The 15,590-nt window shown below is 36.8% G+C and overlaps 1 protein-coding gene across 1 annotated transcript; it reads left to right on the plus strand.

Annotated features, from left to right (window-relative positions):
• Nucleotides 1-3,157: 3,157 nt before the first annotated feature.
• LOC131771594 (mothers against decapentaplegic homolog 4) lies at nucleotides 3,158-15,219 on the plus strand. The gene is made up of 8 exons (XM_059087408.2): nucleotides 3,158-3,764; nucleotides 3,997-4,029; nucleotides 9,311-9,388; nucleotides 9,890-9,985; nucleotides 10,506-10,574; nucleotides 11,166-11,222; nucleotides 11,757-11,951; nucleotides 12,356-15,219. Exons 1-8 carry the CDS (start codon nucleotides 3,239-3,241, stop codon nucleotides 12,841-12,843), a joined length of 1,542 nt encoding a protein of 513 aa, XP_058943391.1. The 5' UTR covers nucleotides 3,158-3,238; the 3' UTR covers nucleotides 12,844-15,219.
• Nucleotides 15,220-15,590: the final 371 nt, after the last annotated feature.

The following is a 15,590-nucleotide window of genomic DNA, read 5'->3' on the forward strand; positions in this document are numbered from 1 at the left end:
AAAGCATCATTGCAATCATCCGTCTTAAATTCTCTCCTGCCCTTTGGCATACCTTGCAGTGTTAATGAAGAAGACGGGAGGAGAGTTCGTGTAGTTCTCGTTAGACACAACATAAGTAATCAAAGCAACAACAAAAGCAAGATTTCCTATTGTTTCCCGTTTTCTGCTGACCAGTTTTATCATTATTTTTATCAATGTACTTCCCGTTAAGACAAAAGGGTACCATTTTAGTTTTGTGTCAAACCTTAAATTTAGCCTGCATAAATATTTGAAGCCTCCGAGAGACTAACAAATGACTTTTTTGGAAAAATGTATAGAATGATAACTGAGAACGAACGGAAAATTTAATGCTTTGCTCCGCAAAACAACGCACTAAGGTTGGAAAGGCTATATAATAACTTTTTGAGGGGCTAAAGCCGAGGAAACATTTGTCGGAAAAGGGCGTAGTCGATATTTCTTGAAATAAATCTAACTTGACTATTTAAGAATTACATTAAATGAGATTTCTATATTTACACCTGTAACAGGTGGCCTTGTCTCCCTCTGTGCGGTGGAGTTTACAAAAAGCTGAGCCCTGCAGAGAATTACGGATTACTTGTAAAGGCTGCTTGCCTGCAGACTGATAAAAAGCAAGCGAGTTTCGATAAGGGACAAAACGAAATCGGTCTTTTTTCTTGATTCGACTTTAAATCATCTTTGTTGTCACGGTAAGTAAGTTTTCGCTTGCTTTTGCTTTCTTGACCGCAGTAAGTCTAGTCGTACTGGTTGAGGCGAGACTCACGGGGAAAACGGTGCGATAAAGACGTTGTCAACATGGATATCGGCAAACTACATCCGATAAAAAAATTCAATTCTTTTCGGAAACTTCACTGTTCATTATAAGTCTAAGTCTGTATTACATACAGTTGCTGATGAGTGTAAGTCTCCTGCATCTAAATGTTATCCTGGCCCGGGTTGTTCAAATCTGGGTTAAGATAACACAGGGTTAGCAAGGAATTTGATTTCAGGTCTGAAAGCTTAAAAGAAAATTCAGTTCAAATCTTTTTGCTTGCAATTTGATCATTGGATGTTCTAAAAAGAATAGGGAAAATTTTCACTAAAAGGCTTAGGAAAAAAGAATATAGAAACTTGCATTAAAATTTAACCCTGGGCTAGCACTAATCGACCTTTGAACAACTGGGCCCTGATGCGTTAGCAAATTTATTTGCCTAATTGGGACCTGTACAAACTTCGCCGGCCAATAGAGGACTCAAAGAAAAAAACGTTACTAATATTTCCAGGCGAGAAATAATGAAGACTAAAAGAATATGATAAATACCCCATTTCTTACAGTTCCTGTCGCTCCTTAAATTAAACGCTAGTTTTTTTTTTGTTTTGTTTTGTTTTGTTTTTTTTTTTGATGAAGGTCCGCAAGGATCAATTTTTCTCTTTAGCGCACATTCCAGATTCCTAGGTAAATAGGAATGTGCCTCGGGGGCTTATCAGATTCCAGGGTTTCTGGACTGTGGCTTCTGAAAGAGGGATGGGATGCTAATGAAAAAGTCTTAGGCGATCAAAATTAAAGTCATTTAGAGGATTTTTTTTCTTTAAATTTTTGATGACGGGAGAAGGAGATATTTTGTTTTTTCTGAAACTTGAGGTGATCTAACTTTTGTCAAATGCCGTATGCAATATTCATGGCTTATTTATATATATATATATATAAAATTGTGGAAAATTGTAGCAAATGCTGTTGAAAAGTGCTCAATACACATGAGTGTAGAGCGAAATACAGTTCAAAATGACTAAAATGAAACACGCATGATTCCCTGTAACTCTGAGTTTCGTGCTTACGCACTCGTCAGACAGATTTAATATATATATATATATATATATATATATATATATATAAGTGAAGGAATCAAAGAGGACGCATCGATTCCTTCACTTATATATACCCAGCTCTGCTACCACAGCATTGAGCACTTTATGCCAAGGTAGACTCAACCCCCCATTTATTATATATAAATATATATATATATATATATATATATATTATATGATATTATATATATATATAATATATAAAACAGAACAAAACAAACTAGCAACAATATTCAAAACGGAAACTAATACAGGCTTCCAGAGACAGAGAATATTATGTGCCATAATTACACAGACGAGAGATCTCTTGATACCGTTAACTGTGCAGCGGTAGATGAACATTTACATCACCCTATTATTTAAAAAAAAAGCCATATCGTTTTTTCCTGTGTATGTGTGTTTTCTTTATCGATATGTTCTTATCTCTTTTTTTCAAAGAATTTTTTGTGTATGGAATTGGTTATTTGATCGTAACGATGAAGATCAGAAGCTCCGCATAACTGACTGCGCTTCAGAAGTAAATAGTCTTCTTTTATTTTTGAAGCATTATTTCTTTGAAAGATGAAAGGGGTGAGAAGTGGCCCCTTGAAGGATTGTGCAAAAGAATGAGACCGCAACAGAAGAAAAATATGAGCTAATTGCGCTTATATCAATACGTATATCGTATTCAATATTTATTAGACTCCATTCATGATTGTATTGTGCGATTGAAGACTCTTGATTATTCATACAGAGACATGGCTGGGTTTTCGAAATCTGATTTGCACTTGGGTTAGTTACGTAGCAAAAAATGAAAACGTAATTTCCAAAGTGGTTAACTCTGTTAATGACGGCTAATTGTACTTCGGAAATTTCGGTTCTCTGGTCTGTTGCACTCTTTGTTAATGTGCCCATTGACTGGGTTGACTATTGATAAATAAAAATGACCACACCATCTGAAAAGAGTAGTGGTTGCCTCTCTAAACGAGAACCGGATTTTGCTTGCATTTATGTAATTGAATTTAAAAATCCCAGTCTTAAATGAAATACCTGGAATGATTTGTTAGTTGTCCTCGGTTAATTTTCTAGACTAAGAGTAAAGCTGTGGTATGAAACCTTAAACTAAATTTGTGAGTGATGATTGATTTATATGCAAAATACTGACAAGTAGTGCAATTTCCGAACTCCAAGAGGCTAAAATGGAGAGAAAAAAAAAATTCGAAATCTTCTACAGGGGTGGAGTGGGGACTGGATGGCATTGTTTTCGCAGACTTTCACGCATGCGTACTGAGTTAGAGTTGTCGTTGTGGTTCGTGACATCGCGCGGGCTCTGTCGAGTCGAGTTGTATGTTCATGTATGCATGTGATTTGAAACTCTTTCCTGGTGGCAACATTCATGTGCGACTTGTCGTTATTGTCTGAAATCCAAAACAGGATAGACTCAACGGACACAGTCCACGAACAGATAGACACGTCCTTGTTTGTTACGCCTAGCTCCGTGGCGGAGAGGCTGTCAAAGATGGCTGTGGCACCGAACAGTTCAGATGCGTGCCTGAGTATCGTTCACAGCCTGATGTGTCACCGACAAGGGGGTGAGTCAGAGTCGTTCGCGAAGCGGGCTATCGAGTCTCTCGTCAAGAAACTCAAAGAAAAAAGAGACGAGCTAGACGCCTTGATTACCGCTATAACCTCTGGTGGCACGCATCCTTCCAAATGCGTTACAATTCAACGCACATTAGACGGAAGATTACAAGTCGCCGGTCGGAAAGGTTTCCCCCATGTCATTTACGCGCGAATTTGGAGGTGGCCCGATCTGCACAAGAATGAACTAAAGCACGTCAAGTACTGCCAGTTTGCTTTTGATTTAAAATGTGACAGCGTTTGCGTGAATCCTTATCATTACGAGCGAGTCGTCTCACCGGGTGAGTAAAAAAATATCAAGCCCCAATATTTTACGAATTCGACGGGTCGATCGACGGTTGAAGGTTGCCTATGGCTATTATTGCAGAAACGCAGTCGACAATAGTTTAGTCTACGCGTGGATCCATTTTCCTATTTCCTTGATCGACTCAGGGACTGTTTGTTAAGATTTGGTATTACTTGTGTGTTTTGTAAATGCAAAATAAGACTAAACTTATGAACCGTTATTCACAGATATTACGGGATTGGCATTGTCGAGGAATCCAGGTAGGTTGTGAATCCATAAGTACTTTACAGCAGTAGATGTCAATGTTTTGCTGTTTATCACAAACGACTCGAATGGTGAGGCCGTGTTTTTCTAGAATTTTTTTTTTTCCAATCTCATTCCTCAACACTCTCGGCTTGTATGCCCAAACATTTATATTTGTACGTGGGTACTGTTTCTCAAGAGTTTTTGTCAAAACTGTCGATTTCTTGCCTTTGAAACAGACAAAAGTTACCACGGGTTCCGACGTGCAATTATATTCATGGCGATATCTTTGTTCCATTCCAGACTTTCTGTCTGCTCGAAAACACGTGGCTTGGCCATCTTTTTTGTTTTCATTTAGGAGTACATGCTTGACTGGGATCAGACAATGGAACTGGTCGTTTCCCCTTCTATTGTTGAGAATGTGATCATTTGTTCGAGAACGCGGAGATCGAGCTCCCCAAATATTCGCCTAGATCTTTCTTTGACTTAAATCATTAAACCACAAAAGAGATCTTAATTACGGAGGCGATAGAAATAGCTAACAAGGAGATTGAACTTATGGTGTCACGACATGCATCATTCAGTTTATTGTACTCTCAAAACTCTCCCAAGAGCAGTTATTCAAATCACAAAAGCCTGTATTACTCTTGCTCTTAAGCTTATTGTGGCAATCAGAACATACATTGAGTAGAAAAGTCAACAATTTGTTTCATTCCAGTTAAAATACTAAGACTACAATCTGCTTTACTGTTGAGGTAGCGGCATTAAAATGTTCAATTTTGGTTAGTTGGTTTATTTGGCTTTTTCCGGATTTGACAAACACGAGTCTTGACTTGATGGTGTTTCGATTTCAAAAGCTAAAAGAGATATTTTAGGTTATTTACCTATTATTGTATGAGTTGTCTAATGCCCTTAAATGATTCATAACGTTAAAAAAGTTATAAGAAAAAAAAACATGATCCTGGTAAACAATTGTTTTTAACTCTGGGTGAGGTTGTTTGAAAATTTATGAGGATCGATTATCACTCGTTCCTCAAGTCTATTACCGTCTTTTCAGCCAAATAGTGTCTCGAACTGTCAACACAAATAAAACGCTCAAAATCATAAATGGATAAAAATTACAACTGGTAATTTTATAATTAGGTGATGGGCTGCTGTTGACATTGTTTGACAAATAGTTCATCTCTTCCTGTTGGTATGCTCTCTCTCTTTAATTGATTTCTTTGAGATCTTGCTCTCTAAAAGCATAAAATAACCAAGTGTTACAATGAGCTCTCTTGTAGGAAAAAAATGAGTACTTTCTCTCACTCTGTCTGTCTCTGTCCATCTCACTCTGTCTGTTCAAATTGAACTTTAAAAATGTCATTGGTAGGGAAAGAAAGCTTTGAAAAGCATCAGCACCTTTCATTTCTTTAAATTGATGTATTTACCACACTTTTAGTTCTAATAGAAAATAATGTATATAATGGTTTATGCTGTGCTATGGAGCATGAAGGTCTTAGTCTGTATTTATTTGAAAGAAAAGCTCCTTTAGCTTTCCTCAATAGTTTAAGCTCTGTGAAAAGCCCACCACATTTCTTGTGAAAAGGAAACAACATTTTTTTCAAATCTTGTTTTTATTGTCAAAGTTTTGAATACCAGAATTCTATGATTGATGTTGGGAATTTGCTGACTTTCGTAATGATTTTAAGTTTTACAGTAAATTGAACATAGGGGGTTACTGTTTAATCTTGATGTTTACCTTGAAATATCAAATTCCTTATTTTAGGACCTTTTGCTAATGAACACCTCCTCTATCTATTAAGGACTTTTCATCATTTCAATACAGATGAAAGTGGAAAATATTGAACATAACTTTGTGAAGAAATTCTAAGGATGAAATCTAATTTACATTTTGCTGTGCTCTATTTGCTTTGAAAGTCATGGTTTTAAATTTTTTATACCTTGTGAGAAATTACTTTTTTTATGATTTTCCATCTAAAGGTTTTTTTATTCTTTTTAATGGCACAAGCTTTCCATAGATATTCTAGAGAGCCTTGACTCATTGCTGGAATTTTATTTTTCAGCATTTTAATTAAAACCCCTATTCATGATGTAAAGCTGGGGATTTAACTTAGTCTTGAGAAGTACTTTTGCTAGAAGCTGTTTGTGGAAAGGCAGTTCTTTGCTTTTAACACTTTTATGAAGTTTTCACATCACCCAATATGTGGAGGTGGATGTATGAATCCAAGGCCAGATTTAGAAGGGTTTTTAAGGGGTTGCAGCTTATCTTTTTGGGATTTGTAGTTTGGAACAAACCTTTTTCATTGGATGTTGATATGTCTGTAGATTTAATGGTAAATGAGTGTATGCTTCTTTAACCAGTTTCCAATGCTCTTCCTTATTCTTTTTCTGTCCTTGTTCACTCATGAAAACAATCAGGATTAAGATGAAGGAGGAACTTTAGAGAACTTTGCGCCACTAAAAGCCAGAGATTACGGATCTCTTGCTGCAGCATGACACATGTGGCAACTTTTCATTCTGATAGATTTAACAGTGCTGTTGGGAAGTGATATTGTTTATCACATTAGGTGATTGTTAATTTTATGTGTGAAGTAGACTGCGATGTTTTGATTTTGTAGTGTTTGTCTTAAGGGAGAAATGATTATCATCACTATTTTTGGTGTTAAACACTAAGGCAGAAGAGGCAAGATAATTTCAATCCTCCGTGGTTAATAAGAAAATTGTGTTGTGTTTTGCTAAAGCCATTGAAGGTGGAATAGAAGTTACATTTCCTTGCTAAATAGTTCATATTTATTTTCCTGCAATCTGCTACAGCTGTTACATTATTTTGTGCTCAAACAAATGGGTATCAAACTGCATTTTTTTAGCAGCTGAGATGGTACTTCTGGCTTTGCCTCATGATTGTAGGTGACTTTCTAAGAATTATTATATTTTGTGGCTTTCAGGAGTCAATTCTTAGAAAAACAAATTTACATGATAACATTGAACAGTAGCACCACATGCTTCATTGGGCTTGCAAGGCAAGTTGTGGCTGTGTTACCCTTTTTTGTTTTTTTGTTTTCTGACCTGAAGCTTTGAAATCAAAGCATCAGGTAAGACAGACTGGTACCAGTTCAACGACCAACAATTGAAGAGCAAAAAATGCTTAGAAACTTGATAGCCCAATCCAGCAGTCAGACAAGTTTTATATTCCAATGATTATTTTTTCTGCCAAAAATGTAAATCCTAGAAGTCTTGACGCATGTCTGCAAATTGAATTATACAAGGCTGTAGTGATTATAAGAATCTATTGAATCATGTTTCAAAAGACTTCTCAAATGTCTTGAATGTTTTCAGCCTTAATTTTCAAGGGACACAACACCCAGTATAAGTAAATCTAAGTTAAGTTCTTAAAACCTGTTTACATTGGTCAGAATTATGACAGATTGACTAGAATAATTGAATATTCTGTTTAATATTTTAGGAATGTGTTAATGTTATTAATTCAAACACAGTTATATTTTTCTTAAAGAATATTAAATAAACATAGATTTTGGTGAGGGAAATTTAGGAAAAAGTCATGGCATGTCACAATGGGAAAGATCAAGGGTCGGTTTTCTTTGGAAGATGATAAAAAATATTTTCAGTTGGAGAGTGTTCTGCTCTCTTCTGCTTCATCTCTTTAAAAGTAAATTTTCTCATATCATAATAATTTTCTATCTACTTTCTAAATCTCAGAAACATGCTTCTTTTCTGTACACATGAGTGCCGAGGAAACATTTTGCTAATGCTCTTTTCTAAAGTTGAAGAAACAATACTGCTTTGAAAGATGTAGTCATAATTGGAAATTTTTAGAGGAAGAATAGTTTACCAAATACACTGTATGATATCATATTTGAAGTAATTTCAATGTAGTTTTGTAGTGGGTGCTTGCGCCATGGCACCTCAGGTCTTTTTCTCAAAAATAAGAAAGCTAAAATCTCACTCTATAGAGATTCCTGTTTTACAAGAATCTGTAATATATGGAATGTCTTACCAGATAACAAAAGAGCTTAAAAGGAACTACCATCTTTCATCAAAAAACTAATATCTTTCTTTTATCTAAGACTTAGCAAAATTTTCAATAAAGACGACATCTGTTCATTTAAAAAAAGTTTGTGTAAAATGTCGTTGTTTCAATGCTCTTAATTCTTATACATATTAATCAACTAGTTTTTTCTTTTTATCTTTTGTTAATGATTGTATATTTTGTTATTTCCTAGCATAGGGGCTTGTAAGTGGGTTGAGTTTCAATTTTTTTTTCTTTGTAGGGGATGGGGAAAGGTAAAGTAACTAGTAGGAGACAACCTTGTCCTACTGTAAATTTACGTGCCTTAGGCAAATTGTGAAATAAACAAAGTAGAGTGACAAAAATGTTACTGTGCAGATCATGTACATGCATTTTTCATTGGTACAGAAGCTCTCATTTCTTTGCAATATGGACTGCTGTTTAAAGGAATTGACAAGATGAATAATCACATGAAAAGATAATCACAACAAACAAACAAGACAGTGAATCTGTTTTGGCATCTTTGATGAACAGTAGCTCAAGAAAAGCCCCCGAGGCAGTAGTCAGGGGAAAGAAACGACTGGAATTATTGCAAGGACAAAACAAAGTGATCATATGAAAACCAAATGTCAGTTAACAGCAAGCCAGATGCAGCATGTAGGCTTAAGGCTAATAAATAAGTTATTCCCCAGGAATATGAACAATGATGAATTTAATGGAAAAGTTTGCTCTAGAGACCATACTATGTTTATCTTTGCCTTAAGGAACATAAATGAATTGTGAATTATGGTGATTTATCTCCACAAAAAGGAGCCACCCAGAAAGGGAATATTTTGTCAAAAAATTGCCTGCAATAGATAACCAAGGTTAACTATTTCTGAACCATCATTGTTATTTTGCATTTGCAGGTACAGTAGCTTAGTTAGTGAGTTTCTCTTCAAATAGTGGGGTCTATATTCTAATTTTAAACAAATTCAAAGACAGTTTAGTAATGGGATTTTACTCCTTTAACCACCAAGAGTGACTACATGACTTCCAATTTCTCTTAACAGCATTAGCCTTGATTCAAATGTAATCATCACCAATTTAAGAAGCTCCTGATTGTCAAAAAAATTCTCCTTTTCAGTATCAGAGGAAATGTGAAGAGACAAGTGTGGAGAATGTGAATGTTATCGTTAGGGTTTATAGAGTTTATAGCTGGATTATTTTGAGTCTGTATTTCAAAAACTTATTTATTGTTCCTTTTGTTTTTTTTCTTTGGTCATTAGATGGGGCGTATGCCAGTAATTCTCAATCAGATCCAGACTTCCGCCAAGCTGTTGGTCCAACAGCACATCATTATCCAGGTTTGGTCACTACAAAAAACGTGCTGTTTGATAATAATGTTTCAGTGGATTTATCAACAATTTACTTTGCACCACGTTTCCATTCAGTTTATGCCATGCAGTTGTAAATCTTGTTAATCTACTGTTTGGTTGATAAATATTACAGATAGTTTTCTTAGATACAACTTAAACTCCTGTGTGTATAAAATTTGGAAAAGTTTGTAAACCCCACTTACCTTGGGCATTTGATCTATAAACTTGTTCCCTGAGTTCTCTGTAACTCCTGCATGGGTTAATACAGCTACTGAAACTGACAAAAAGTGTGGTTTATCACCTAAATACAACAGTTATGATGACTACTTTAAAGTCACACCTGATAGTTATGACTTAGCCTAAAAGGGGAGTAAACCTTTGATTATATTTCCATGGTTGTTAACAAAAGCAGATACCCATATAGAAAAGAAACAATAGCTGACAATTCATTTGGTGAATTATCACTTACACATAAACATTTTCTGGCAGGAAGCCAAACAATTCCTTCAGTCGTTGGTTCTCCACATGATATGTACCCTGGAATGCATCCATCAGGAGATCCCTCCATGGGTCATGTTGCCTCAGGTATGACACTTGATCACTTACAGTCTAACATGTTTTCTTCAGGGTAAAGAAAGTTATAGTTAGGTTGGTTCTATGTTCAAATGAACGATTTTCAATTTTGAAACCTCGAAAGAATTAAGTAAGTGTTTGTTATCAAACTTTGAACTTAAAGCAGAAAACTTATATGTATGTAGACATTCCTGGAAAATTAATTTGAGGTAAAAGGTTTTCATTTAGATTTCCCTTTCACTTTTCCCTTTCACTTTTACTTTTTTTCATCTCAGTAATTTTTATAATCTAAAGGGTCATTCTTGTGATACTTGATACCTGACATGTTTTTCCAGGTTAGAAAGTCCTCAAAATTTTGTATTATATTGTTAAACCCCTTGTCATTCCCTTGCTGATAATTTTCTCTCTTCTCATTACCTGTCTGCTTTACTGAGTGTTGAAAATTCAGGGAGAATTTTCCAAATTGATCACTCCAACAAAACCAGATTTACAGATGTTATAATGTGTTTGTGTAAAATGTTCCCTTCCTCAGGACCTCCCACTTGGGGTACACCAGGATCTGCCACCTACAACCCTGGACCACACCCTGGGGCTGGTTATTGTAAGTTTAATGAATATGGTAAATTCATTTTCATGTGACAACAGTGAGAGGGACTTCATCAAATCGCTTTCAGTCAGTTTTTTTGTGCCCCTCTCCACTAGGTGGCATTAATGTAGCTCAGATTTTTCAAAGGTGGAGGGGGGTGGTCACAGTTACACATTTCCATGCACATGAGGTGAAGCACCTTATACTAATCTTCTACCTTCTGAACCAATGAGGTTGTATTCACGTGGTGATAAGGACAGCAAATGAAGTATCTAGCTTTGAGGAAGATCTTTTCTGGGTAGAGTGTAGTCGAATTTTTCGCAAATGTGAAAAATCACAGATGATCCATGAAGGAATGAGGATAACACAGGGTGGCTCTGAGCTCCAAGTCAAGGGAGAATGATTTTAAAAACTTTATATCTCTGTATTAAGAAGTTTTTTTTTTTTTTTTTCAAGAAGAAGCTTAAGATCTTAATGACGGAATTAAAATGCGAGATTTTCCTTTTGAACGAAAAAAATAAAAATGAAATACTAAAATACTGTTAACATAAAAGAAGGTTTGGATGCTGGAACCTAAATGTTGTCGATAACTTTTATCATCTCTAGGGACTCAGGATCAGGCATCAGAGGTTCAAGATGGCGCTCCAATATCTAAACACCCCCGTAAGTACACTCACTCACCTCATGTACGATATTATACAATGAATAAGATATTTTCCGGGTGGGAGGTCCGTAAGGGAACAAACTTTGCCCGAAACTTGACAGAAACTAGAGTGCAGCCTGAGCCCTAGGGCCGTACTCAACACCGAAGGCACACTTTTTCCCATACGGAACGACCGGTAAATAATTTTTCTTTTCCGGCTGGTTTACTTTTATCCGCTTTGCCCGCCATGATCCGTATTGTTTGAGCTGGACCGGTTTCGAGCGCGCGATTAGCCAATTAGAGGATTTGAGATTAATAGACTAAGTGACCTTTTAAAGAGCAGTTGACGAGAATAAAAGTTAAAGCTGAAGTAAAATTACCGTGACAAGTGAAAAATGTGTTGAAGGAAGGATGAAAGGCAGTTATTTAAGGGTCGCGCAATTTAGGCTTCTCACACACTCGCGCCAGCCAAAAAGATTCCCGAATTGGGTGCCCCCAACGAAGTTTGATCTTTATCGTCTAATTTTATTTAACTCTTCCTCTTCTCGCAACAGCTCCAGAAAACTGGTGCTCGATATCATACTTCGAACTGGACCAGCAGGTTGGAGAGATTTTTAAGGTGATGTCTTCGTGTCCGTCAGTCACAGTAGATGGTTATGTTGATCCTTCGGGTGGGAGCAGGTTTTGTCTTGGTCAGCTCTCCAACGTTCACAGAACCGAAGCGAGTGAGAAGGCGAGGCTACACATAGGTTAGTGGCTCAATGTCTGTTCATGAAACTTTGTAAGTCTTTATTGATCGATTCAGTGGTGAATCTTCCCTAAGTAGAAGGTCTACACTCTTTCGTACTACCTTTTTGTCAGTGCAGACACCCACGAGATCTGTGTTCGCGCGGTTGTTGATGAAGAAAGATTTGTTTGGAAGCCACATAAGTGGTAGGGCTCTTATCAGCCCTTATTTTAGTTTACTTCTGGGATCTTTGTGTCACAAATTCTCCCGGGCTGGATGGGAGTCAAACGGAATTCACCAGCCTGTCATTTAGGAAGAGTGTCTTACGAACTATGTATTACCCTTAGAAACAAGCTGCAAAGCGGAACCTGAACACAAGGACTGTCCTCATGAATTAGCCCTTTCTATCTTTGTGTGTCTTTTTAGGAAAAGGAGTCCAGCTAGATTTAAGAGGTGAAGGTGATGTCTGGGTGAGGTGTCTCAGTGAACACAGCGTCTTTGTACAAAGTTATTATTTAGATAGAGAGGCAGGGCGTTGCCCCGGGGACGCTGTACACAAAATCTACCCATCCGCGTACATTAAGGTGTTTGACTTACGTCAGTGTTATCGACAAATCAAGCAACAGGCTCATGCTGCCCAAGCTGCCGCTGCAGCTCAAGCCGCAGCCATTTCCACCGGTGTGGGGCCTGGTGCCTTGTTACCACAGATAGGAATGAGCGTGGGTGTCGATGATTTGAGAAGGCTTTGTATACTGCGACTGAGCTTCGTGAAAGGCTGGGGACCTGACTACCCAAGAAAAAGCATCAAAGAAACACCGTGCTGGATAGAAATTCATTTGCATCGGGCGTTACAGCTTCTCGATGAGATATTGATTACAATGCCGATTAACGAGCCCCGCCCACACGACACGTGATTGACATGTAGATACACTTTGTTGTCTTCGCTGACAGTGCGTGAAACGGTTGGCGTGGCTTTGATAGTGATATCATTTTTACAAATTATTTTATTTCCCTCGCTTCCTAAGGAACGGCCATTTTGTAAGCGGTTTTTCAGCTCCTGCTATTTCCTAAAAAAGGCAAAATAATTGTTTTGTCATGATTATGCGAATTCATTCTAAGAGCATTCAAACTCTCTGTTTGGGATTATTTTTTACGCCTAGTACTTTATTGAAAGTTACTTCGAAGGTCCGTCAAGCGATCACCACTAAGTGTCTTCGTAAAACCTGTGTTGGACTTAATTCGCTTCTCACGTAAAGAGGGACAGTATGTTATAATGGAAGGGATAGTCAAAATAGGGAGATCAGTAAATATCTGAAATAGTTATGATGCAGCTTAAATCATCCATAGTGGAAATTAGGTTCTTGGCTCTAAATCAGCTCTTATAACAGTTTCTCTTGGAGGCAAAGACCTAATTGCATGCATTGGTTTTTAATGCTAAATAACAAGAATCGTGCGCTTGCGCGCTCAAAAGAGAGGGACGACGAAGGCTCTTAAAACTGTAACTCTACATTTAGGTAGATGAATGGTGGTTTTACGGTGTATTGGAATGAATATAAACATTGTCATTTGAGGTGAGATCTCTCTAATCTACAACAGCACAACTTATATGCGATTTATCAGCGATTGGCTCAGGATTACCATTTATCTCCTTGATGTTGTGCCTAATTGACCAAATGAAGATTTAAAAATATAATTAACAGGCTGTGTATAGATAGGTACTGCATTTAAAATGCATTTTATCAACCTACTTGCTTTGAAGGAGCTGTTGAAGTGCTCAAGATGATATATGGTTCTTTTTCCTATGTGTGATGGGGTTAAACAAATTCTTGAGTGTTTGTTATGTTTAGATACAGTGTTATTAACTGTTTGACATCGGAAGAGCAGATCAGAGTGATCGATCACGGTGCATTATGGTAGAGAATAATACTATTTGCTCTAGGTTAGAATGGAGTGTCTTAACCAGACTAATAGCATTCCCGTGGTTATTTTGATAGCATTCAGTAGGAAGGGAAATATATAGGCAAGCGAAAATTCAATGTTTGAGTGTACGGGGCGGGTTAAGCTAAACCCAACAACTATTAAGGTAAACAAGGGTATGCTAATAGTCTCGTCAAATTTGATACGCCTTTCTCCTATCTGTTTACTTGATTAATCGGTATTAACTAACGTAATTAACTGTTTAAGTTAATCTTGCATATACCAAAAGTACTACACCTTTTCCAGAATGGCAACCGAGTGGAAGGGGAAACCGAGAAATAATCGTCAAATTAATCGAAACTTTTTTTGCTAGCAGAAAATTCATTCACTTCCTCTTTGTCGGTCTACAAGGTAAATTTTGGTCTTATGTTTGTGGATTTATAGTAGAGTTGATTTTCTGGAGTGTTGTAAAACGCGAAACCAAAGAAATCATAGAGTCAATAAAGACTTGTGGTACTCACAAGCAAACTGCCTTAAGGGCGGGAAACGAAAGGTGGAAGTAGTACAAGATTTGTATATCTGATTGGCTGAGGAGATTGTCCAAGTTTTCTGGAACAGTCATAGGGCAAAGCATGGCGAAACCAGTGCAATTTGGAATTACCTCGACACTGGCCTGAAAATCGTTCTCTCTACACGGTCCTACAAACTCTTCTGAACATGAAACGTATTAAGTCTAATTTCACCGATGATACTAATTGGTGTCGATAAATTTCCAGTATGCAATCTTTGGACCATGCACTTTTTGCTGTGAAAATTAGTTTTCGATGTGATAACTTTTCATCTCGGTCGCCACTTTGGAGAAGCTTCAAAGGCTCATGCCCATTTTAATGTCTCAATTTGTCTGTGATAGCCTTGTTTTACTTTATTTTGCTAATGTAGCTCTGTTGTACGTAAAATGTTTCCAACATTTTTAAGCAACGAATTTCATGTGTAATTGAAAACCGTTGCATTGTAGATAGCTCAGTGATAGAAATGTATTTTCGTAAAGTTAATGAGCTTTATAGACTTAATTTCTTAAGTCAAATTGTAAATTTTACTCAGCGATTTGTTTTTCAAGAAAAGTCTTATTAAGGTATGTAAAATGTATCATTGTATGATTTGAGACTTCAAGCGGAATTTAGGTCGTGGGGTCGGTTACAGAGATTTTTCATATTGTTTTAGCGATATAACTGTTCATTAATAAGTTATGAAGTAAAAACGAAAATTGAAAGATGTAGTCAGCCTCTCTAAACAGTAAATGCCAACATTCCTAGCTGCAACGTAGTTGAAAGTTCCTTTGTCACTCTTTCTGAATCCTGATTGTTTGAGTTAACAGGCAACTGTACTAAAAACTCGGAGGTTTCTTGAAAGTTAGATAATCAGTGGCTTTTCTCAATAGAGGGACGAGACAGAGTGACGGTCATTTTTTTGTTATCAATGGACGTTATCAATTTTGAAAGACCCAACCGTTGGTTACTGCTGCCTTCGAAATGTTTCAGACTCGGGCTTTAAACGTAGACTGGAGAGCTTTGTGTAATCTTAACATCTAGTTTCTTATGATTGCAGAATGCTTTTATTTATCCGTTCAACTGATTTAAGCAGATATTACTTGAAGACGATCTTCGGTTTTGTGCCACTTTTTTGGTTACATTTGAGGGAATAGATGGGCTTTCTCAATGTCAGTCTCCTGATGAAGACTGTAAAA

The sequence above is a fragment of the Pocillopora verrucosa genome, chromosome 1 (genome assembly GCF_036669915.1).
Source record: "Pocillopora verrucosa isolate sample1 chromosome 1, ASM3666991v2, whole genome shotgun sequence".
In the NCBI taxonomy this organism is placed as follows: domain Eukaryota; kingdom Metazoa; phylum Cnidaria; class Anthozoa; order Scleractinia; family Pocilloporidae; genus Pocillopora; species Pocillopora verrucosa.

Bases quoted from the DNA above. Each gene is read 5' to 3' on its own strand.
- LOC131771594 (XM_059087408.2), top strand. From the start codon at position 3,239: ATGTGCGACTTGTCGTTATTGTCTGAAATCCAAAACAGGATAGACTCA. The intron at 3,765-3,996 runs GTGAGTAAAAAA...CGTTATTCACAG, and splicing joins CGAGCGAGTCGTCTCACCGG to ATATTACGGGATTGGCATTG. The intron at 11,952-12,355 runs GTTAGTGGCTCA...GTGTCTTTTTAG, and splicing joins GAAGGCGAGGCTACACATAG to GAAAAGGAGTCCAGCTAGAT.